This window comes from Adiantum capillus-veneris, chromosome 12 (genome assembly GCF_014529385.1).
Source record: "Adiantum capillus-veneris isolate H3 chromosome 12, ASM1452938v2, whole genome shotgun sequence".
Lineage (NCBI taxonomy): Eukaryota > Viridiplantae > Streptophyta > Polypodiopsida > Polypodiales > Pteridaceae > Adiantum > Adiantum capillus-veneris.
In genome coordinates, this window is record NC_140942.1 from 158,165,827 (window position 1) to 158,190,583 (window position 24,757).

Here is a 24,757-nt window from a genome sequence, read left to right on the forward strand (position 1 = left end):
TTCTCACTTGCACTGGCATACCCTCTGATTCTTGCCCAAAAATAGTAAATTTAGCACGCTGTATTGATTGGTTTTTGCCCTATTTTCAGCCCCAAACAGTCCCCTAACTGTCCTCTGCCAATGGGGCACTATTCCCAATGGTTCTGGCGTCTGTATGGCTGAAAAACAGTCAATTTACAGCGCATACACAGCGCTGAAAATGCACCTGTACGGTCAGGTTATGACCCTCACTGGTGCCTGCTTCGGAGTAGCAGCTAGCTACCCCTGTTCCTGCTCAAGGAGGCTCTTGCCTCAGCACAAAAGCATGAACCCACACAGCTGTACATCAATCAAATGAAGAGCCCTCTTGTGGGGCATCACATAACTGCACATAGGGGAGAGAGAGAGCAGTGTGTAGTGTGCAGGGCATCACTCCTAGCACCACAATGTACATGAGAGGGAAAGAAAGCACTCCATAGCTCTTAACCTATGACAAGTTCTCAATGAAGCACCCCCCCACCATAAATCGAGCGCCCCCTCTTCTGCCCTTGACCTGTAATGCATCTATGAACAAATAGATGCAAAAGGGGAAGATTACCATGGCTGCCAAAACCTGCGTATCGCTGAAAACGCAGCGAAACAACCCTGTAAACACGCATCTAATGCATTCCAATGCTGAAAATGAGCTCCTTGGTCCTAGATAAAGTCATGGGAAGCTCAAAAATGGAGAGAAATGGCTGAAAATCATAGTTAACAGCCTCCAAAACTGCTCCAAAAAGCCAGTTACGAGTTCTGTTCTCCCAGACTTGGTGAATTGACCAAAAGGCGCCACTTGGCACTCATGCATGCAATTTCCCTGCATTGGGCTTTCTGCTTAAAAATCTGGTGTATCAGTTGACTTCGCAGCAGAGTTGTAAAATGTTCCCCTAGTCATACCGGAGGTAATGACGCGAACACATTTCACAGCCCAAAATAGCAGTTCTCTAAATTTTAGGAAATGAATCCGTTGGGCTCCCACTGGTCATCTGACCATCTATCCTCATTGGGACGCATCCAAAAGTGCAATGTGGCCCAACTGTCGGATACTTTCTGTTGGTGATCCCACCTTGACTTTATGCCTTTATTGAGTTCACTTCTTAGTATCCACCAACTTGCTAAGTGCGACGTGGGGACCTACATGATCTTGAACTCAGCCTAGACAACCTTTTACTTTACGAGTTCCAGTGCCGACCACCTTCCCGTCTGCAGGTGAAACTACTGTTCACATTGGCCATACAATGTCCGACCATTTGCAACTTCAAACAGAGGGTCTCAAAAATTAAACAAAAATCATTGGAAAAAAACCAACAACTAAGGTTAGCAGTTGCCACGTCCTCGTGACATACCCCCCTCTTGAAATCGCAAACGTCCTCGATTGCATATCATAAATACATGCCCTAGATGATCTTGTGTGGTAAGCACCCTTTTATCATCGCATGTATCGGCAAGAAAGACTGTCAAAACATATGTACAAAGGACTTAATGAGACATACTTTTGTCAAATTGTACACTATTGTTACACTGAATCCATGAGTACATTTGATGTGCTAGCTCTATCATTACCCCACCTTTGCACACGTTGGGTTGGGGCATAAGTAGGCTGTAACCCAAAGACCTCAAGGTAAAGCTGCAATACATTTGGTGACTCTGCCAGTTCATGCTCTTCCATCCACACTCCATCCATAGGTGGATAGTTCTTGAACTTCACCACATAGCATCTTGCAACCTGTCCCTTAACTTTTTACGTGTGCAAAAGGCTCTAGCCTCTGCAAACGAGCATAATTCCACAACAGTGACGTACCACCCACAACCAAGTAAGCTTAAACTTGGTAAGCAAAGCTAAATACTTGTCTAGAGCCTGAATGCTCTGGGTAATTGAAGCGGCATAGATGAATGCCGCTTGTGCTCCTCGTCGTAATTCACGCTTTGCCTGCACATGAGAAATGAGAGGCAAAGAATGCAGACCCTCCTTTGCACGAATGATCATGGGAGAGTCACTTTTGGCATTAATATGAGAGTATTGTCCTCCCAATCAATGAGAGTTATGCTCACGAAACCAACGAATGCCCAAAAGCATATCACATCCTGAAAGAGGAGACACGACAAATTTCCTACAGAAAGCAGCTTGTTGAACTGTAAACAACACATCAAGGCACTCTTGCGTGATGAGAGAGTCCATACCAGGAGCGATGAAACCAGTCCGTGGGGCGGTAGGCGTTGGCTTTCACCCGAAATTCTTTACTTTAGACACACACATAGAGCACTTTGCAAAGGTAACCTGCAACGGGGATTAACACTTAAGTACACACACGGCTCGGAAGTTAGAATGCTCTGAGCAGATACCGACAACCTGTAGGCCCCAAAATTGGCGCCCCTTCGGTATTTCTTTATTCTTTGAGAGGGTAAATTACAAAGTAAGGTGATTCTTTACCTGTATCACACTAGATACTACCTGATTTGGCCAAATATTGGCAACATAACAACCCCAAAACTTGCGCGAAATCAATTCCTTTGCTCGATCTCACTTGCACTGGCGTAAACCTCTGATTCCTGCCCAAAAACAGTAAATTCAGCTCGCTCTATTTACTGGTTTTTGCCCTGTTTTCAGCCCCAAACAATCCCCTAGCTGTCCTCTGCAAGTGGGGCACGATTCCCAAGAGTTCTAGCATCGCTGAAAAACAGTCAATTTTCTGCGCATACACAACGTTGAATTTGCACCTGTACAGTGAGATTATGACCCTCACCGGTGCCTGCTTTGGAGTAGCAGCTAGCTACCCATGTTCCTACTCAAGGAGGCTCTTGCCTCAGCACAAAAGCATGAACCCACACAGTTGTACATCAGCCAAATGAAGAGCCCTCTTGTGGGCACATAATTGCACGTAGGGGGGGGAGAGAGCAGTGTGTAGTGTGCAGGGCATCACTCCTAGCACCACACTGTACATGGGAGGGAAAGAAAGCACTCCATAGCTCTTAACCTGTGACAGAAAGCAAATGAGGCCTCTTCCCAGCTTAAATTTCAGCGCCGCTTTTCCTGAATGAGGCAAGTGCATAGAAAAAGTGACACTTGGCGCATTTACACGCTTTTGCCCGTTTCGGGGTTGCCGCCTAAAAATCTCCCAACTGGTCGCCCAGTTGACTTCGCGGCAAAGTTGTAAAGTGTTCCCCTGGTCATACTGGAGGTAATGACGCGAACACATTTCACGGCCCAAAATAGCAGTTCCCTAAATTTTAGGAAATGATTCCATTGGGCTCCCACTAGTCATCTGACCATCTATCCTCATTGGGACCGCATCCAAAAGTGCCCCAACTGTAGGATACTTTCTGTTGGTAGTCACACCTTGACTTTAGGCCTTTATTGAGTTCACTTCCTAGTATCCACCAACTTGCTAAGTGTGACGGGGGGACCTATATGATCTTGCTCTGAGCCTAGACATCCTCTTACTATACGAATTCCAGTGCCGACCACTTCCCGTCTGCGGGTGAAACTACCGTTCACATTGACCATACAATGTCCGACCGTTTGCTACTTCAAAAAGAGGGTCTCAAAAATATTAAAAAACCCATTGGAAAGAAACCAACAACTAAAGTTAGCAATTGCCACGTCCTCGTGACATACCCCCCTCTTGAAATCGCAAACGTCCTCGATTGCATACCATAAAAATACACGCCACTGATGATCTTGTGCCATTAACACTCTTTTATCATCGCATTTATCCGCAAGAAAGATCGTAACACATAGATACAAATGACTTAATGAGACCTTCATACTTTTGTCATTTCCATCTATTACACTGAATTCATATGTACATTTGATGTACTAGCTCTATCATTACCCCTCCTTTGCACACGTTGGGTTGGGGCATACGTAGGTTGTAACCCAAAGGCTTCAAGGTAAAGCTGCAATATATTTGGTGACTTTGACAGTTCATGCTTTTCCATCCACTTTGCATCCATAGGCGGATAGTTCTTGAACTTCACCAAATAGCGTCTTACAACTTGTCCTTTTAAGTTTTCTGTCCTTATGTGCCAAAGCTTGCTCAGGTACCAGGATCTCATCATGTTCTTCAACTTCTGGCTGATCCTCATCTGGCATATCTTTTGGCACATCACCCAGGAAGGGTCTTAGAAGACTCACGTGAAACGCGTTATGAATCTTCCATGCATCAGGCAATTTCAGCCTGTAAACCACATCGCTGATCTTGTCAAGCACTTGAAAATGCCCATAGTAACGCATGTTGAGCTTAGGAACAGCCATTCCTTCCCTGCATCTTCTTTAACCTTGCCTTTTCAAACCTTAATAGACCCAATCACCAGGTGATAACAGCAATTCACGACGGTGACGATCAGCATCCTTTTTCTATTTTGCCTGAGTCTTCTCCAACGCAACTTTAATTTTCTTGTACATTTCATCCATGTTCTCAACATATCGATCTGCTTCAAAGATCTTGTCCTTTGTATGCAAAATGAGAGGAACCTTTTTGCCGCCTTCAACAATCTCGAAAGGTGCTTTGCCAGTTGACGAATGCACCGTATTATTGTACGCATACTCAAGCATAGGCAAATACTGTTCCCACTTGCCCTTATTATCTAACACATAGCATTTCAACAGATCTAAGACAATAGAATTAGCCTCTTCTGACTGTCCATCAATTTGTGGATGAAACGAAGACGAGAACTTGAGCATAGTGCCCATGTTCTCAAACAATCCTCTCCAGAACAAACTGGTCATGCCAGGATCACGATCACTGATAATCGATTGTGGCATACCATGGTACTTAAACACATTGTACATGAACAAGCGTGCCATCTGATCAGATTTTATCTTCTTCCTGACAGGGATAATGGACCATATACCATCATTCCCTGTTGGCGTTCTTGGAAGATCAAAGATAAAGTCCATAGCAATGCTTTCCCATGGCTTATCCGGAATCGGCAGTGGTTGTACAACCCTGGTGCCTTTTGCCTGTCAAACTTGACCTTTTGGCAAACTGTGCATGCTCGCACAAAGGCATCTACATCTCTCCTCAAGGTAGGCCAATAGAAGAATGTCTCTACCGCTTTAACTGTTGCATCAGTGCCACGATGCCCTGCATATGGTAGGACATGACTCTCTTCCATGACCTTATGTCGCAGTGGCCTAGTGACACAAAGTCTGCCATGCATCATCATACAACCATCTCTAAGGAGGTAGTGCTCGTGATGTTGCCCCTCTTGTAACTGTTCAAAGATCCTTGCAAAATCTTCATCAGCAGTATATTGTTCCTTCATGTCATCTAACTCATGATGATAAGGAATTGACACAACTGAAATTTGTGGCTTCCTTGATAACGCATCAGCCACAACATTCTTCTTGCCTTCCACATGCATAATCTGAAAGTGGAACATGGAAAGAATGTTTGCCCATCGCATATGCTTTTCGGATAACTTTGACTGTGTCAAGAAGTATCGCAAGGTCTAATGATCTGTTTGGACAACAAAATCAACACCTAAGAGCTAGTGCTTCCAGCTAGAAAGCGCATGAATCACGGTCAAGAGCTCTTTCTCATAGACTTGCATAGTCCTCTCTGGTCCTTGCAAAATTCGGCTTTCATAAGCTACTACCCGTCCATCTTGCATTAGCACCGCTCCAATGCTACTGCCACACGCGTCACACTGGACCACAAATGACTTCCTGAGATCTGGCAAAACAATAATTGGATCTGAAGTCAACTTTTCCTTTAAGAGACTAAAACTTGAAGTCTCTTTTTGGGTCCATCTGAAAGTGACCTCTTTCTTTTGCAAAGCGTGAAGAGGCGATGCTATCTCTGCAAAATTTCTGATAAACCTTCTATAGTAGGAACACAATCCCAAGAAGCTTCTGACAATCCTGCACACTCTTCAAGTCTAGTCATGTCCTGATAGCTTCGACCTTTGTGGGATCCATTCTAACACCTTCCTTTGAGACTATGTGGCCAAGAAAGTGGATCTCTTCGAGGAAGAATTCACTTTTCTTAGGATTGACAAGTAACCTGTGACAGCGTAGCTCTTCGAACACATGGTCAAGTGACGCCTATGCTTCTCTTCATTCTTCGAATACACTATCATGTCATCGAAGAACGTCCCAACAAACTGTTGATGCGAGCAGAAAATCCGGTCCATCATTCTATTGAACGTGGCAGGAGCATTTGTTAGCCCAAACGGCATCATTAGAAACTCATAAAGACCAAATGTCGTTCTAAACGCAGTCTTGTGCACATCCTCTGGCCTTATACGAATCTGATGGTACCCACTCTTAAGGTCTATCCTGCTGAAAATTGCAGGACCCTCTAAACGATTGAGAATATCATCAATTCTAGGAATAGGAAACCTATTCTTGATGGTATTCTTATTCAACGCACGATAATCAATACACATGCGCCATGAGCCATCCTTCTTCTGCACTAGGAGCATTGGGGAGCAAAAGGGTGAAGAACTACGCTGAATCAGCCCCTTCCCTAATAACTTCTCAACTTGGCCCATAATCTCTTTCTATTGCGCCGCGGTAACCCTGTAGGGAGGTCTATTTGGTGGGCTACACCTTGGCACCAAATCTATCCGATGGTCCTCAGGTCTCTCTAACGGCAATTGCAACGGTAAAGAATCAGAAAAACAGTCACTAAACTTTTGCAAAAATGTTGATCTTTCTTTATCTAACACAGATAAATTTGAATGATCACTATCTGAGACGTCACTTGCAAAAATTAAGTACACAGAAAGATGATTCTTTATTACAGAAGTGATAGCAGAAGCAGATACAATAGGGACTGACTCTCCTTTAAGCTTCACATCCAAGATGTGAGTTTTGCCCCTATGTTGTACAGTGATCTTTTTGTTGTAGGCATCCAAGACTCCATGCACTCAGAACATCCACAGGATCCCCAACAAGGCGTCACAACCTTCCAACGGCATGATGTAGAACTCTTCTGTGTCCACATACGACTGAATATGCGGACGCAGCTTTCCAATGATGGGAGTAACACACTTTGAGTGGCTAGGACATGCCAACCCTGCCTCTGCTGTGTACCCCATCTCTTCAGCTCTGATGCCCAGCTTTATAGCTAACTCTAGTGAGTTAAAGTTGGCTTTGGCACCTGGATCAAAGAAGATGAGTGCCGTCTGATCCCTAACTTTACCCCATGTCCTGCATAACTCACTGGCATCTGTGTTGGGCGTGACACCCACCATGTCAGGCACCAAACCTGCCGTGGGTTTAGGCTTCTTGCCTTTCTGGTCTTCTTTACAGAGTTACCAGGGAATGCCCCACTGTGGGCTGGGAACGTTGGAACGGCTTTCCGGAGGGTTTTCACGGCTCGGAACGGCCAGACGTTCCGCAGGGGGATTTGGTACCGGAACGGCTCGGAACGGCTCAGAACGACTCGGAACGGCGGGGAATGGCAGATTTTCAGATTTTTGAGCTTTATCTTGTGAGGCTCCCCCTTCTTAAATGCCCTTCCCCCCACCCCTTACCTTCACTGTGCACACAAGCTTTCAAGGGTCAAAGCGCAAACTCTACCCTCTCGAGTCTCGAGTCTTGACTCTCAAGCTCTAGCCTCGTTAGTCTAGACTCTAGACGCTAGAGTCGACAAGGCTCTCTCCCTCTCCCCCTCTCTCTCAAGCTCTCTCAAGAGTGGAGTCTCCCACTTTTAAGCTCTCTCTCTCTCTCTCTCTCTCCGCGTCCCTCCCCCCTCAAGCTCTCAAGTCTATACTACACACGTTGGCCATAGTAAGGTTGAATGGTCTTCAAATCGAGTTTTTTGTGAGTATTAGAGTCAAAGGACTCTGACACCACTATTATTCAATCACACAGAGCTTAAAATTGCATTATTTGGGTGTTTTTATGCCTCCCGTTCCGCGCCGTTCCCGTTCCAGACCCCTCACCGTTCCCCCGTTCCGCGGGGGATCCCGTCGCCGTTCCCGTTCCGCGTTCCGGGTAACTATGCTTCTTTATCCTCTGAGTCAGCTGGTCTTTTCCTTTGTGGACAATTAGTAGCAAAGTGACCAGGCTGCTCGCATATAAAGCATTTGTTTCAACCATTAGGACCTTCTTTTCATCGAGCGACTTGCGCACAAAAGGCTTCCTTTTCTGTTTCTTTGCCTGCGCTCCAGAAGTCCCGGCTGAATCCTTGTCCTTGGTGGCCTTTTCTGACCCCTGTGACGCATCAGGAGCCGTTTTCACAAAGGGCTTCTTCGCTGAATTTTTCTTTTGATGCCCTCCTTTGTCATTGCTCGGAAACCCACTGTCCTCTCCCTTCAACAAGGCAAGACCGTAAGCTGAGTGAGAGTAGCCACTCTGTTCTTGGTACAGTAATTGCGAAGCCCTTTAGGCAGCCCACATCAGTACTTCTCTATCTGCTCTATCAATGGCACAAATCTGTAGGAGGTCACTGAGAGTAACGCTTTACAAACCCTCTTATTGTACTCCAACAAGCTCTTGCATGAAGCTGAAGTTAGCTGGTGCCAATCTGTCATGACGTTGGCTTCAAATTCTTTTGACAGCCAAGCAGATGCAAACATTTGCTTGAAGTAAACCCAAGTGGCGGGTGCCTGCCCTTGCATTAACAATGTCGTCCACCATGTAAGCGCATTGTCCTTTAAGAGAGTGGCAGCTTTCCTGACCTTAGAGGCCTCTGTGAAATTCCCTCCTGCATAAGCTGTATCAAACTGCTGGAGGAAAGTGAGAGCCTTTGTCTTATCCTCGAAGCCACTGAAGGTACTGAACTTTACAACTGCACCACCTTCTTTGTAAGCTTTTGGCTTCTCCAGTGCCCCCAAGTTGTCATAAGGAATGGTCTGCAACATGGGCACTATAGGAGGCATGATCGGCACATCTTGGCCATTCACATTTTGCGTCAGAGGTGCGATATCTGGCTGCTGTCCAGAAAAACCAGCCATGCCAAAATGACCCTGTGGCACCCCAAACTGGCTGTGGTTGCTCTGAAAACCCTATTGCATGCCAATACTACCATACATGGGGTTTGGCATCATGTCTTGCATACCCCCAAACACCGTTCCTGGCATGTACGGTTGACTTCCAGGCGCATAACCAGCCATACTTTGGAACACTGATCCACCCCCGAAATACCCAAGATGTACCGTGGGTGGTGGAAAAACTGGGTGCATAACCTGGTATCTTGTTCCCTGTCCATTCAAGACAGCATGCTGGCTCTGAAAGGTGGCGGGATGAATTGGCATAACCTGTGGAATAGGCGTTCTACCCACCTGTTCAAGCACGGGAGGAACCTGTTTTGGAGCCCCCGACTCCGCAACATGCGAGTGTTCCCTATCCTCCTGAGCCGCATGAAGTACCTGGGCTTGAGCCTCAAAAAGCTCCGTACGCGGCGTAGGTTGCCTATTTTATTGTTGCACTGGTGGCACTTGCAAGAACTCCATAAACCTTGGATTCTGCGAAAAGACATTCACTGCGGTAACTAACTGAGTCCTGAACGCATCATCCTCAAGTTGCCCAGTCATAAAGCCCTGTACTACTGGAGGGACATTCACATTGACAAGAGGTACAGACTGACGTGGCCGTGAGCTCTCGCCAATCTCGAAAACCATAGGGATTTCTTGTCTGTCCTTTGAAAGAGGAACCCTCTTCCATAATGCCCTTCCCTTTGTCGGCCATAGTGTAATCCCGCATTATTGTACTCTCTGTCTTTACCCAAAACAACCGAGACTCACTTCTTGAGGAAAAAGTGATTGATATCCCGGCAATGGAACCATGAAACCAGCCTGTGGGACGGTAGGCCTTGGCTTTCACCCGAAATTCTTTACTTTAGACACACACATAGCACTTTGCAAAGGTATCCTACAACGGGGATTAACACTTAAGTACACACACGGCTCGGAAGCTAGAATGCTCCGAGCAGATTGCCGACAACCTGTAGGCCCCAGATTGGCGCCCCTTTCGGTATTTCTTTATTCTTTGAGAGGGTAAATTACAAAGTAAAGTCCTGGGAATCCTTTACCTGTATCACACTAGATACTACCTGATTTGGCCAAATTTCGGCAACATAACAGCCCCAAAACTTGCGCGAAATCAATTCCCCTGCTGGATCTTACTTGCACTGGTGTAAACCCTCTGATTCCTGCGCAAAAACAGCAAATTCAGCTCGCTGTATTTACTGGTTTTTGCCCTGTTTTCAGCCCCAAACAGTCCCCTAGTTGTCCTCTACCAGTGGGGCATGATTCCCAAGAGTTCTGGCGTCCGTATGGCTGAAAAACAATCAATTTACAGCGCATACACAGCGCTGAATTTGCACTTGTACGGTGAGGTTATGACCCTCACCGGTGCCTGCTTTGGAGTAGCAGCTAGCTACCCCTGTTCCTGCTCAAGGAGGCTCTTGCCTCAGCACAAAAGCATGAACCCACACAGTTGTACATCAGTCAAATGAAGAGCCCTCTTGTGGGGCATCACATAACTGCACGTAGGGGGGAGAGCAGTGTAGTGTGCAGGGCATCACTCCTAGCACCACACTGTACATGGGAGGGAAAGAAAGCACTCCATAGCTCTTAACCTGTGAGACAGAAAGCAAATGAGGCCTCTTCCCAACTTAAATTTCAGGGCCACTTTTCCTGAATGAGGCAAGTGCATAAAAAAAGTGACACTTGGCGCATTTACAAGCTTTTGCCCGTTACGGGGTTGCCGCCTAAATATCTCCCAACTGGTTGCCCATTTGACTTCGCGGCAGAGTTGTAAAGTGTTCCCCTAGTCATACGGGAGGTAATGACACGAACACATTTCACGGCCCAAAATAGTAGTTCCCTGAATTTTAAGAAATGATTCCGTTGGGCTCCCACTAGTCATCTGACCATCTATCCTCATTGGGACCGCATCCAAAAGTGCAATGTGGCCCAACTCTAGGATACTTTCTATTGGTAGTCACACCTTGACTTTAGGCCTTTATTGAGTTCACTTCCTAGTATCCACCAACTTGCTAAGTGCGATGGGGGGACCTATATGATCTTGCTCTGAGCCTAGACATCCTCTTACTATACGAATTCCAGTGCCGACCACTTCCCGTCTGCGGGTGAAACTACTATTCACATTGGCCATACAATGTCCGACCGTTTGCTATTTCAAAAAGAGGGTCTCAAAAATAAAACAAAACCCATTGGAAAGAAACCAACAACTAAAGTCGGCAGTTGCCACATCCTCGTGACATAGTTAACAGCTGCCACGTCCTCGTGACAAGCGAAGCTAGACACCTCGAGAGGAGATGTCTGACTAATCTCTAGGCGGGCTCTCTACAAGAGAGGCACTAATCACATCTTGCATACTACAGGAGACACCACAAATTTCCTACGGAAGGCAACTTGTTGAACTGGAAACAACACATCAAGGCACTCTTGCGTGATGAGAGAGCCCATACCAAGAGCGAAGCCAGACATCTCGAGAGGAGATGTTTGACTAACCTCTAGGCAGGCTCTCTGTACAAGAGAGACACTAATCACATCTTGCTTACTACCTGGATTAAACAATGTGACAAAACGTTGACCCTTCACATGACCATACACTTCATGAGAGACTCATCAATGTGTGTCTGAAATATGTGATGACGCAGATTGATTCATTAAAATGCTTGTGGTAGTTGTGGGTTCTTTGGGTTCTTAAGGTGGGGTTGTATTAGGACAAGCCTTCTTAATGTGACCCTTGACGTGACATTGATAACATCTACCTTCCTTAGCATAAATCACTTGTTCTTTAGTCATTATGTATCCTCCTATAATTCCTTGTGTGGCTTTTTATCCGAGGTTAGCTTAAGTTTTGTAGGTGCTTTAGCTTTACCCTTAGATTCAGTTTGAGAGTTCTTTTCTGAAGGATTAGAGGAAGATTGGCTAGAAGAGTTACCATTCTTACCGTTTTGCGGGTTCTGAGAAGTCTGAGAGGTACTTTGAGACGACTTGTTCTCCTTAGGCTTTCCCTTGTCGGGTGTGATCTCGAGCCGCGCCGCCAATTTTGGTGTAATGAAGTTGGCCTTGGCTCCTCCATCAAAGAAGATCATGGCTTCTTGGTGTTTCCCTTTGCCCCAAGCTGCAAAAATTTGTACTCTCGTCCATCGTGCTGGGATCGGTACCCACACAATCTGGAACCAATCCTGTTTTCATCTTGCCTTTTCTTCCACGGTCCTCAACTGCTCTCGAACTCTCAGGCCTTTCATCATCCTTGTCGTTTTGTTCTCTCTGTGCCTACTTATATTCTCACTCATCAGGAGAGGAATAGGATCATCAGGCAGGAGATTTCGCATATTTACATTGAGAGGACATGGATCAGCCCCAGGCAGCCACTACCGACGAAAATGCTCCACCACCATGAGCATTTTCTCCAGATATCAGATCAGGGCTTCATAGACACCCCTCAGTATATGCAGCAGTACATGCCACATCACCTACGGGTAGCCATCGGCTAGCTCCGAGTCTCATCACACCAGCTTGAGATTGAGCGAGGCAGAGCCAGAGGCATACCACAAGAGAACCGGACTTGCTCAGTGTGTCAGACAGAGGTGGAGACGGAGGAGCACTTCATGCTACGATGCCCAGCTTACTCAGAGCTTAGACAAAGATTTGGGATTGAGGGCACTCTCCAGACATGCATGAGGAGGAGAGACCAGACTCATGTGGGCCATTTCATCACAGGAGCACTCCACATACGTGAGGAGTCTACACGACCACGACCACATGACACTGGAGGTGTTCAGCAGACAATTACTCAGTCTTTCCAGAGAATGACTTCAGGAGATCCCACACCGCCGACGACGACTGGGCTGACACTCAAGCAGGCAGAGGCACAGCGAGCACGACGCCGACCCCGAGAGTCAGGATACCGACGGCCCCGTCTATACCAACAGGATACACTGAGGATCCGTACACTTCATGAGCAGCAGCTAGAGAGGGCCCGCTCCACCACACATTGGAGCACCCACTTACATCGGGTTTTTCAGCCCCTCCCCCCCATGTACCACTTTTTATACCCATCACCCATTACACACTACTAGCCAGCTCTGATACGGATATGCCCTCACACTTTTACTTTCACTCAGCACGAGGTAGTCATTTTCTGCTGTGACAGAGCTACATCCACAACCATATATTCATATGGTCAATATCTGCGGTGCCAGAGCCATATATACCCATACCACCACACATTACCATCATACCACCACACTGCACATCCCGGTTCTAGATAAGCTTTCATTTCAGCATTTTATTTTCAGTATTTTCTTTTCCGGACACCCGGACTACCACTAGATGTACATTGATTTGTCCCCTATTGAGCAGGAGTCACCGTACGCATGCCTCACGGAGGAGATTATGGAGTACTCCACACTGGGTGAAGTCTTCCTTATGGGAGACTTCAATGCTCGTACGCGCAGTGAGCAGTGTGAGGCATATGACCATGAGGACCCAAAGGCACTACACACTCTAGATGAGGAGGCTACTATGAGAGATACAACAGACAGAGCTCCAGTCACAGCCTACGGACGACATCTACTTCGACTTGGCTCCCAGCACCGTCTCGTTATCTATAACGGGATGGTCCAGTGGCCCACCTCAGGGGGCCTGACTTGTATGCCACATGGAGTTGCAGAAGGAGGGGGGAGTACAGTCGACTATATTCTGGGACCCAGGGAGGCTACACACCTTATCACATCCTTCACCATTCCACCCATACCCATCGGAGCCGACCACACATACCTCTCTTTCTCCATCACCGGAGATACCATCCCACACAGCTCCACAGCACACACTCCACACACCACCATCTATTTCACACATGAGCTAGCCTCTCTTTACTCGGCCAAGGTCGAACATGGCCTATGCCTCCTCAACCCATCCACACCACTCTCAGTTCTCACATCACATATCTCTTCCGTTCTCCACACTTCAGCTATTAGCTCTTTTCCACACACCACTCACACAGGACGCACTCCCCCCCCGGGACTATGCCTCAGAACCGCTTGTATGATGATGAGTGCAGAGAGCTATACCGACGCCTCCGTGCACGGCGAGCCTTAGGAGAGATCACAGAGAGAGAGGCCAGACGGCATATGAAGACGCTGACACGCCAAAAGCGGCGAGCATTCGAAGAGGCACAGGAGCTTGAGCTATACCGCCTATTCATGAGCATGGATAGCGCGACGGCATGGCGCACCCTGCGCGAGCCACGTCCGACTACAGCTATTGAGGATCCACAGATATGGCATGATTATGCAGAGCGACTTTATGAGGTGCCAGGGCAGCCTCCTATCCCACAGCCACACGAGCCACACCCCACGTGCTCCTCCTTCTTTACAGCAGCGATGGTAGAGAGGGCCATACGCCGCATGCAGCACAGACGATCAGCGGACCATACTGGATTGCAGAGTGAGCACATCATTTATGCGGCCTCCACTATAGCCCCGTTGATTGCACATGTCTTCAACCGGGCTATAGGGGAGGGCTTCCCAGAGGAGTGGACACAGCACACCATAGTGCCTATCCACAAATCTGGCGACACCCTGGACCCAGGTAACTACAGGACTATCATGATTGGCCACATGATGGCCAAGCTATATGGAGCAGTACTTGAGGCACAGCTCAGCTGCTACGCAGAGATCGAGGATTTACGAGCTCCAGGCCAGGCAGGTTTCAGACGAGCTTTCTCCACCACTGACCACATCTTCGTTCTGCGCTGCCTCATTGATGGGGCAAAGGCGCGGAAGAAGAGGCTTTACTGCTGCTTTGTGGACTTCCGCAAGGCCTTTGACACAGTCCCACGCGAGAGACTCTTCCAACGCCTTCACAGCATTGGGGTACCAACAAAGATGATTTGGGCCATATATGCTCTATATGAGAGGGTGACGGGTCGGGTTCGTTGCACAGACGGTTTTTCAGAGACCATTGCTAGCACCATTGGTGTTAAGCAAGGATGCCCACTCTCCCCGACACTCTTTGGGCTCTACATCGACGAGATCTCCGACTACATACTGCGAACAGGGGGAGAGGGGAGCGACTTGGCAAGTACTCCGGTCCACATCATGTTATATGCTGATGATATTGTGTTGATTTCAGAGTCACCCGAGGGCTTGCAACGCCATCTTGAGGCCTTGGACGAATTCAGCACACACAGGGGGTTGACTGTGAACCTTGGCAAAACCAAGGTTATGATCTTTCACACATCCAGTGCAGTGAGGAGCGCCGCCACCTTCACAGCAGCAGGAGGACAGGTTGATGTAGTCACCTCCTATGTCTACCTTGGCATCACATTCACCAGCCTACCACGACCCTTCACTATGAGGCAGGCTGCTGTTGGCAGGCTCACCCGAGGATATGCAGCTCTGGCCATGCTAGAGCGGAGATGCCACCAGGCACACTTTCAGGAGCCCCGCACGAAGGGGTGGCTTTTCGACACCTTAGTCACCCCGGCCTTGATGTACTCGGCGGCAGTATGGGCACCAGGATTGACAGCTGACCAGTGGACACAGCTGGAGAGACCACAGGTATGTATGATCTCACGCTTGCTCCGCAGCAAGAAGACAGTGCCACATGACATTATTAGAGCCGAGCTCGCCACACCACCTATGGTTGTAGAGGCACTATTCCAGACAGTTTGCTTCATCCAGAGGATGAGAGAGCTACCTCCTGACAGACTTACCCGTAGAGCATTTGAGGCAGCTATACAGCTATCCGAGAATGGGCATGAGAGAGCATGGTACTCACAGGTCAGAGCATGGTTTGAGGGACACGATCTTGACATGGAGAGCCTACCACCATTCCAGTACGACCCCCACTCACCATATGTTCACCTCTCTCGCAGTGAGAGGAACTTGGTATTGAGACAGGATCTGTGGCAGCTATACACTAGGAGAGTCTGGGAGGCACCTGGCTTGGGGACGAGGATGTCAGATTACAGAGACCAGTTTCTCACCATATTGTCTGGGGGGTTCATACAGAGACCACGCTACATGGACACATATATGCCACATAGCTCACGGGTGGCGATTGGTCAGCTGAGAGTGGCTTCACACAGGTTAGAGATTGAGATCGGGAGACATACTGGTGTTCCCAGGGAGGAGCGAATCTGCAGAGCCTGCACAGAAGAGGTGGAGAGTGAGGAGCACTTTGTATGTAGATGCAGAGCATACACTGAGATCAGAGGCAGGTATGAGGCCTTATTCAGAGGACAACCCACTCTCCGAGAGATCATGGAATCTCGAGATCAGAGACAGCTCGGACGTTTCTTACTAGAGATACAGAGCCATCGGGACACTACTACAGCCACACACAGCTACACAGACAGAGGGGAGACAGTCGCAGCTCACAGACTTCTTTCAGAGGATTTCCCCCCCTCCCTCACCAGACACTCAGAGGGGAGTGACACTCCCACAGGCGGAGGTGAACCGAGCTAGACGACGACCACGAGTCACAGGCTACAGGGGCGCGAGCTCCCACCACCGACAGATCGAGGAGATCCGAGCCCGGGAGCGCCGTGCCACTGAGGAGCGAGTGGCTCAGATGAGGGCCGACCCGACAGCTTTCATCCGGGTAGCCTTGGCACCAGACCCGCCCATGTACCACATATTACATCCCCCCATTAGTACAGGATGGAGCTAGATAGCTTGATGCATTCTCATGATTGTACTACATTGAGCATATAGACATACATATACCCCTAGAGATAGAGCTCCATCCCTCCTCAGATACTCCACTACCTAAATTCAGTTCAATTTTGTATCAGTTTTGTTTCATTTGTCTTTCCGATAGACGGATGACATACACACCATGTACATTTGATTTGTCTCATAGGCCGATTTCGGCCTGACATAGACGTTAAAAATCTTTCTTTCTCTCTCTCTCTCTCTCTCTCTCTCTCTCTCTCTCTCAAACCCTAGCATCTCTTCGAAGCCGTTGCCCTCCCTAGCCCCCCAAGCTCCCCCGTGGGCGAGGGGCTGCCCTTGGGGGGGCGTTAGCCATAGCCCCGCCCCTCCCCTTTTCAACCAGCACCGCTCGAAGCTCTCTGTCAACTCAGCTCTGACGACTCTGCACCAACCGACCTCAAAGCCCACGACTCTGTACCAGCCGACCTCAAGTCGACATCCATTTCGGGCTCAAGCCGATCTCTGTTTCGGCCTCAAGCTGTGTCGGCCTACTGCGACCTCAAGCCGACTCTGTTTCAGCCTATCGACCTCAAGCCGATTCTGCTGTCGACCTCAAGCTCTGACATCAAGCCAACTCGCTCTGTTTCATAGTAACCTCAAGCCGAAGCTCTGCCTACTTAATCACAGTAACCTCAAGCCCACTCTAAGCTCTGCCGATTTAAATCACAGTAAACTCAAGTTTTTTACCCCTCGAGTAAAACCATGGCCACACGCGCCTCAACCCGAAACAAACTCACCTTTGCTGGGGTTGTGGCGACACCCCCCAAAACGGACAACGTCAGTCATCTTCAAAGCGAAGTTGAAAGACTCCGCAAGGAGAACGACGAGCCGAAACAAAAGCTCATCGCCATCGAGACCCGGCTAACTCCAGTGGAGAACCACCAGATGGAGGAATCGGAACAGATGCAAACCAAGTTCACCAAAACAAAAGAAGAAGTGGAGACTACCCTTACACAAGCAGTCAAAAATCAAGTGCAAGAAGCCATCATTCATAAGGTGGACGACCGTGTGGCGTCCACGCTACGCGAGCGACAACGGCAAGAGGAGATCGCCCTCAATGTTCGCATTGGTGGGCTGCCAAGTGACTGGAAAGGGGAGGGAGAGCTCAAGTTCCATGAAGCGATTGCCCGCATCCAGACAACAACCCACATGATAGAGTGGAATACACCAACAATCGACTCCATCACACACGAGCATCGCACCAATCATGCGATCCTCACTTTCAAGACCAAAGAGGACCGAATTAAACTCCTTGAACAATCAAGGCTTCTCAAGGGCACTAAAATCTGGTTCGCAGAAGATCTTACCCCCGGCCAACTCAAGCAGAAGAAGACAAAACTACAAAAGGTGCGAGCAGCGCGTACGGCAGGGAAATGGGCAGTCTATCGAGGAGGTAAAGCCATTATTCAGGAGTTTCGAACTCCTAAAATGGCTCCCCTCTCACCTATCCCCCCTTAGATTTTAAGTTTTGTTCATCCCATCCCATTTTCTCTTTTGTTCACCCATCACTGGACCCTCAGTCCTTAACTGATATGTATCTGCCCTTCATTTAGAAGGAATCTTTGTATGCGCTGTTTTTCGGTCCCATAGGTCATATATAACCTCCGTGGACGATAATTCAATCTATCTATCTATCTATCTCTCTCGGCACCTTCATTCTAGCATTCACTTTGTTTGTGATCATTGCACTCTCTCACTAAAGGAACGGAAGGCTCTCCCTTCCGTAAGTAAAAAGGAACCCTTGAGCACAGTTCGGAGCACTCATCTTGAGCAAGATCAACATTCACTTCCGCTGCACCTTACATGCAGTTGTGACGGCAATTCATACCATAAACCAATCTCCAACCTCTTCAATTCCTAAGAAAACCCCATTTGAAGCCTATTTTGCTAAGAAGCCCCACGTCTCCCACTTTCGGATTTTTAGGAGCGATGTCTATGTCCATGTTCCGAAGGAGCAAAGGGGAAGTTTGACCCCAAGTTGCTGAGAATGATTTTTATCGGCTACGACTCTCTTTCCGAAGGCTATCAACTTTATAATTAAAAAAAAAAGGATGTTGTACTTGTCTTTGACGAGGTTTTACCTTCAAAGGGGGCTTCCACTCCCAAGTCTTCCATGACAACACCCGATTTGTCGATACTTGGAGTGTAGCAAGCTTGGACACCACTCCAAGCGAGAAATCAATAGCAACACACAAACAGAAACTTCAAAATCACTGAAATTTGATCTCTCTCTCTCTCTCTCTCTCTCTCTCTCTCTCTCTCTCTCTCTCTCTCTCTCTATATATATATATATATATATATATATATATATATATATATATATATAGAGAGAGAGAGAGAGAGAGAGAGAGTCGACACGGCACGACGGAGTTCCGCGCTTAGAAGAATTGGCCCCAAAGACTGGCACCCCTTTCGGTATTTCTTTATCATTAATCGTTGCAAAGTACAACTCCCGAGGGACCTATGCTCTTGGACTCTCTGTTCAGATACTCTCTGGAGTGAGGCCCCATGAACTCTTTTATTCTTACAAGGGAAAGCATTGTATCAAAAGCACTGCAAACCCAAAAGCTGTCAGCATGAATCCATATAGCCTGCCACGTGCCATAGCCAGCACAAAACACAGAATTTCTGTACAGCCTACCACATCAGCATCCGTACGATCTGCCACATCTGCATGTCAGTGCGATTTACAGAACCCTCTTTTAGAGTGCAAGCTTATGGTCTTTAGAGTTTTAGACCCCTCGGTCGGGGTACCATAAGTTGGTACAACTTTGAGCTTCAAGTTCTTTAATTTAGGCCTCTCGGCTAGGCTCTGTAAGTTGGTAAGAATACTCATACAACTGGATGAATGAGAGTGAGACACAGGTGACCTTTATATTGGTAAAGGTGACCTAGAGGAGTGCCCTAAACTGGAACCAAATTCTAGGGCCAAGAAGGGCACCCAGCTAATAAATATCCCACTTGATCTGAAATTGGGGCATGAAGGGTCAACTGACCAATAAAAAAATCCTGGACAAAAAAAATATACTGGAAATGGGAATGGACTAAAATGAAATGCAATGTCACGTGACACATCCAACCCTATGTGTACGTGGACAAGCTACAGCATGACAAGGGTTCAATTCAGTCAAGTCAGTCTAGAATAGGAAGTGATCTTGCACTTTTGTGAGTCTGTTCGCAGACCATGCATGTCCAGACACTTAGATTAGATGCATATCCTCTGGTTGCACACAGCATGATCACCAGCATTACCATCAGATTCCATCACGATCATTTTCCAGTGCATTAAACCTATTTTCCCTATTTTTGACATTTTTCACTTATTTATTAAGTGACTTTTGTGGGAAACTGGGTAAGGCAAATTAGCAAGTCTAGTATATAAGAAAACCTAGTGCTAGCAGTTCTGGCAGAAGAGACAGCAGGAGCATTGCTCAACAAGCACCTTCTCAAGCAAGACTACCCCAAGAACCCTGGCGTTTCCAACGCAGAAGCCCTAGCGTTTTTGGCATGGGAACCCAGCGAAATTCAGCCATGAACAACAGCGTTTTTCAGCTTTGAAGACTCAGCCTTTTCAAAGTTTTCATTTCAGCAGGCAACATTTTCAATGCAGCAGATTCAGTGTTTTTAGGATAGCAAAACCAGCGTTTTTGGAACCAGCATGTCCAGCGTTTTTGGACCAGCAGAGCTAGCGGTTTTGTAGATAGCAAGACAGCGTTTCAGCAAGGCCCCAAGTTCACGGAACAACCCCAACTTGGCGCGGCACGAACCGACTCACAGCATTCAGTTTTCAGCCTTAGCTTCGTCATCGTCGACCTCAGCATAGCAGCATTTAGACTCATTGCATCAGCCCCTTATATCAGATTGTGCAATCAATAGCATAGACCTCTCTCGATGGCGAGAGAGGGGCCCTTGGAGGAGGGTTTGACAACTTCCTGGTGTCGTATTCTCTTCTCTCTCTCTCTCTCAGTCTCAGCACCTTCATTCACAATGTTTATCCACTTTGTTTGTGTCCATTGCACTCTCTCACTAAAGGAACGGAAGGCACTCCCTTCCGTAAGTAAAAGGAACCTTGAGCAAAGTTCGGAGCACTCATCTTGAGCAAAGTTCAACATTCACTTCCGCTGCACCTTACATGCAAGGTCCAATCTGGCCTACAACCGTGACACGCAACCAAGAATGCCACCGTCTAGTGATGACATACCTGCAAGAATTTCCTCTCTTGTGCAGATGCACTGCCTTCTTATCACTCTCTTAGTACACAGCAATTATTTCAGTTATTGTGTTATTATTAAGTGTTACACACTCAATGATCATATTCTTTCATCTTCAATAGAACAACTCGATTGAATCTCAATTAATCAATGTTCATTTTTAGTGCATTGTCTTTACACCTAATGTCAGGGTAGAAGCCAGTTGAACTAAGTTCCTTGTTCTGAGACACTACCTCCTTAGTGCTCTTCCAGCTTTAGCCACCTAAAGAGTTGCCCTTTCCATTGCTACATGCAGCTGCCCCATCTAGCTCACTCACATACTGAAAAATGGCAATGCTTCTCACTGAGTTAACAGTGTGAAGAGTGGAGTACCTGATAGTTGATATTTCGAACTTCATAGAGTCCAACTTGGAACGTACTGAACCTTTATCTTCTCCCGATCGTGGTATGATGGTTATCTGGTCATAAATAAGACATATGAACCACCATTGCCGACAATATTTTAATTCTGCACCAAACCAATGTTTTGACTTAAAACAAGACTTAGAACAAACATACCATCTGAACGTCATTGAAGTCTGGAAAATTGGCTGCTGCAACCGCCAATGCAGCTTCATTCAAAGCCATCTTATGCCATAACTCTTGACTACGTGTTCTAGCATCTGCATGTCCACCTTCCTCCAATGAAGCAGCATCTAACAAATCATCTGTTGTTATCTGTATAAAGGGCAGATTATCAGCAAAATCCAGTAATTGCTAGGTGCTCTGCCTGCTGATGAATGGAAAAACAAACCTCAGTTCGACCTTCCCTAAGAACGTTCAATGCAGCAACATCCAGTAGATTGGCCAGTTGTGCCCCAACCATACCATCTGTTGCACTTCCAATCGCATCATAATCAATATCATCAGCCATGGGTTTATTTCTTGCATGGACCTGAACATGTACACAGCATAAATTTCCAGATAAAAATGTTATAATGACACATTCTGGGATCTAAACATGAAACAAAGATGAGATTCATCAACCACGATACTAAGAGGGAGAGGAAGAAACACGACAATAAAAAACCGAAAACAGAACAGGAACAGACAGACTTGCCTTTAAAATCTCGATACGACCTCTAATACTGGGCTTCGGGATGAAAATTTTCCGGTCAAACCTTCCGGGCCTGACAAGGGCAGAGTCAAGGATATCAACCCTGTTTGTTGCTGCCACGGTGATCACGTCGCCCTTTCCTTCAAACCCATCTAGGCAAGTTAGAAGCTGCAAAAAATACAAAATCAGCGCACTCAAAAACAATAACTGTTATGGCCAAACTAGCAACCTTGTTGGCTTGCCTATCCCCTACACAAACCTGATTCAGTGTAGCATCTCTCTCCTGCCCACCAGATCCACCAATCAAACCCCTTTGTCGGCCAACTGCATCAAGCTCATCAATGAAGACTACTGCTGGTGCCTGACACAAAGTCAAAAAACTAAAGCAGCAGCTGATGAAATCTGAAACAATGAACATGAATCTCCTTTAACTACAGTTACTCCTGATATATGCCCTTACATTCTCCTTGGCTTCTTGATACAATGCACGGACTCGAGAAGCACCAACACCTACATAAATCTCCACAAATTGGGACGCTGAAATCGAGAAAAAGTTAACCCCTGCCTCTCCAGCAACTGCCTTTGCCAACAAGGTCTTCCCCGTCCCGGGCTCTCCACAAAGTAATATGCCAGCTGACAATTTAAACATCCAGCTTAACCACAAAAATGAACTTGAGATATGTTAATACCTAAAAACACAATGCTTCTCTCTCTTGGGAGTAGAAACATCAACAACTTACATGGAATTTTGCTACCCCTTCTCAAGTATTTCTCTTTATATTTGAAAAAATCAACTATCTCCTCCAGTTCTCGTCGAATTTCACCCAACCCAGCCACATCTTCAAACCTCACATCCGCATCGAGGTCGAGATATTTTGGGGGCCTCTTACCCTTCGCTCGACGCACCCTTGCACCAGACCGCATGAAACGCAAACCCATCTGGAGCTGAGGATTTTGCTCATCTTCCTCCTGCTGCTGCTTCTCTTCCTCGCTTTTCTTGTCTGAACCCCAGCCTTGAATTGTTGAGACGGCTTCTGCCGCATCAGCCTCATCCTCCCACTCCTCCATCTTCTTCCGCTCTTCCTCTTCAGCCTTCTCAATCTTCAAGCGATCTTCATAGTCCTTCCGCTTTTTTTTCACACCAAGCACCACAGTCTGGTAGAAAAGCCAGAAAAACAAGATACCCAGCATGAAACGGAACCCTTCACTGCGAGAGGCTGTATCCCAGAACTTATCCCATGACTCAACAGCTTGCTGCTGTTGTACAAGCTTTTCTGATTGAGCCTGCTTGGCTTGTACAAGTTTCTTCTGTCTTTCCTCCAGTTGCTTCTTTTGCAAGGCCAGCATTTTTGCTTCCTTCTCAGCTTGTGCTTGTCGCAATTTCCGGTTCCTTACCTCAGCTTCCTGACTTGCACGTGCACGTTCTAACTCCTGGCGAGCTCTTTCTAATTGTTCAAGACGTGCACTTGCAGGGGATGTCTTAACCTTTGAAGATTGCTGAACCTTTGGAGAGGGTCCCTGCTTCAGTTTCTGCTGCTTGGATTGCTCCTTGGTCGCAGATTTTCTGTGTGGCCTTCCAGACCAAAAGGGCACATTGATATCTTTCCATGGGGCTTCCGGCTTGGGAGCTGGAGGGGTGAATGCATTAATGACAAATGACTCTAGCTTTGAAGTCTTCCATGCATTCCAAAAATGTTCGTCCCTGTTGAATGCAGGAAGCACAGACCTCACCACTCTATTATCATCCAACACAAGCAAGACTACCTGTGGTCGGCTTCGAAGGGCCGGATGAGGATGCTTTATGATGTGTTTAATTTTCCTTTGCTCATGCAAACCAAGTATGCTGGTATATGCAATCTTCTCCTGCACCAGAGGTAGACCCTGTGTCCATTTAATCCTTTCTTCCACAGGCATTACGTTTTTCTCTGTCTGCTTTTTCTTCGTCTTACTCGTTTCTGAAATCTTCGACTTCTCTGCTTCTGTAACTCTCCCCTGCTCTTTTGCCTTCCTTGTAGATGTGGGCAAGGGCAAAGTAAATATCAAAGCTGCCATGGTAGCAGCGACCCCAGCAACTTTGAAAACCGTAGAGGTGCTAAGAACCGGGGCATGTTTTTTCCCTTCTTCTTCCTGAAGCGCATTGCATATATGCAAAACAGACCGTGCAGGCTTCAGAGGCATGCCTGCACAGGCATTGTTCGCGATCCCCAACCCGACTCCGTTTGATAGAGTTTTGCAAAAGGAAAAGGTGGCACCTGCTCTGAGGGCTGAGCAATCCATAGTATCAAAGCGTCGCTATAAAGAAGGAAGCGGAAGTACCACCTGCACTGAGAAACATAGAACCTTGGCGTTCCATGGAGGGTGGTAATGGTCACACCATTGGAACTTTACCCTTCCAAAGTTCCCTCAAGCTCCATGGAGCTTACGTCTGAGTTTCCATCAAACGAACACGTGTGGAGGGTGGTAATGGTTGCACCATTGGAGGTTTACCCTTCCAAAGTTCCCTCAAGCTCCATGGAGCCTACCTCTGAGTTTCCATCAAATGAACGTGTGTGGAGATATAATCTATTGAAAGAATCCACTCAACTCTGTGGGTGAGTGCTTTCTCAAGATGAATTTGTTACCATATACATGTGGTAGTGATGTGTGTGAACACACTAGGACCGCAGGGGCATTTTTCCCTCTTTAGGAGGTTTTTCCCCGTGCATTGTATATACGCCCATCACTCTAGGGCTATCTATCCTTCCATTGCACACTAAGTGAAACACTCTCTATTGTGT

General features: G+C 47.1%; 1 protein-coding gene across 1 annotated transcript in view; it reads right to left on the bottom strand.

The window, feature by feature from the left end:
• Positions 1-24,535, bottom strand: part of EMB2083 (AAA-type ATPase family protein) — a 67,402-nt gene extending 42,867 nt beyond the window's left edge. The window contains exons 1-7 of the mRNA XM_086525933.1: positions 22,721-24,535; positions 22,441-22,613; positions 22,240-22,341; positions 21,984-22,148; positions 21,678-21,818; positions 21,443-21,601; positions 21,257-21,342 (exon numbers count right to left, since the gene is read on the bottom strand). Coding sequence (XP_086382059.1) covers positions 21,257-21,342; positions 21,443-21,601; positions 21,678-21,818; positions 21,984-22,148; positions 22,240-22,341; positions 22,441-22,613; positions 22,721-24,257 — 2,363 coding nt within the window. The 5' untranslated portion in view covers positions 24,258-24,535. The remainder of the gene's footprint in view (positions 1-21,256; positions 21,343-21,442; positions 21,602-21,677; positions 21,819-21,983; positions 22,149-22,239; positions 22,342-22,440; positions 22,614-22,720) is intronic.
• Between the last annotated feature and the right edge of the window lie 222 nt (positions 24,536-24,757).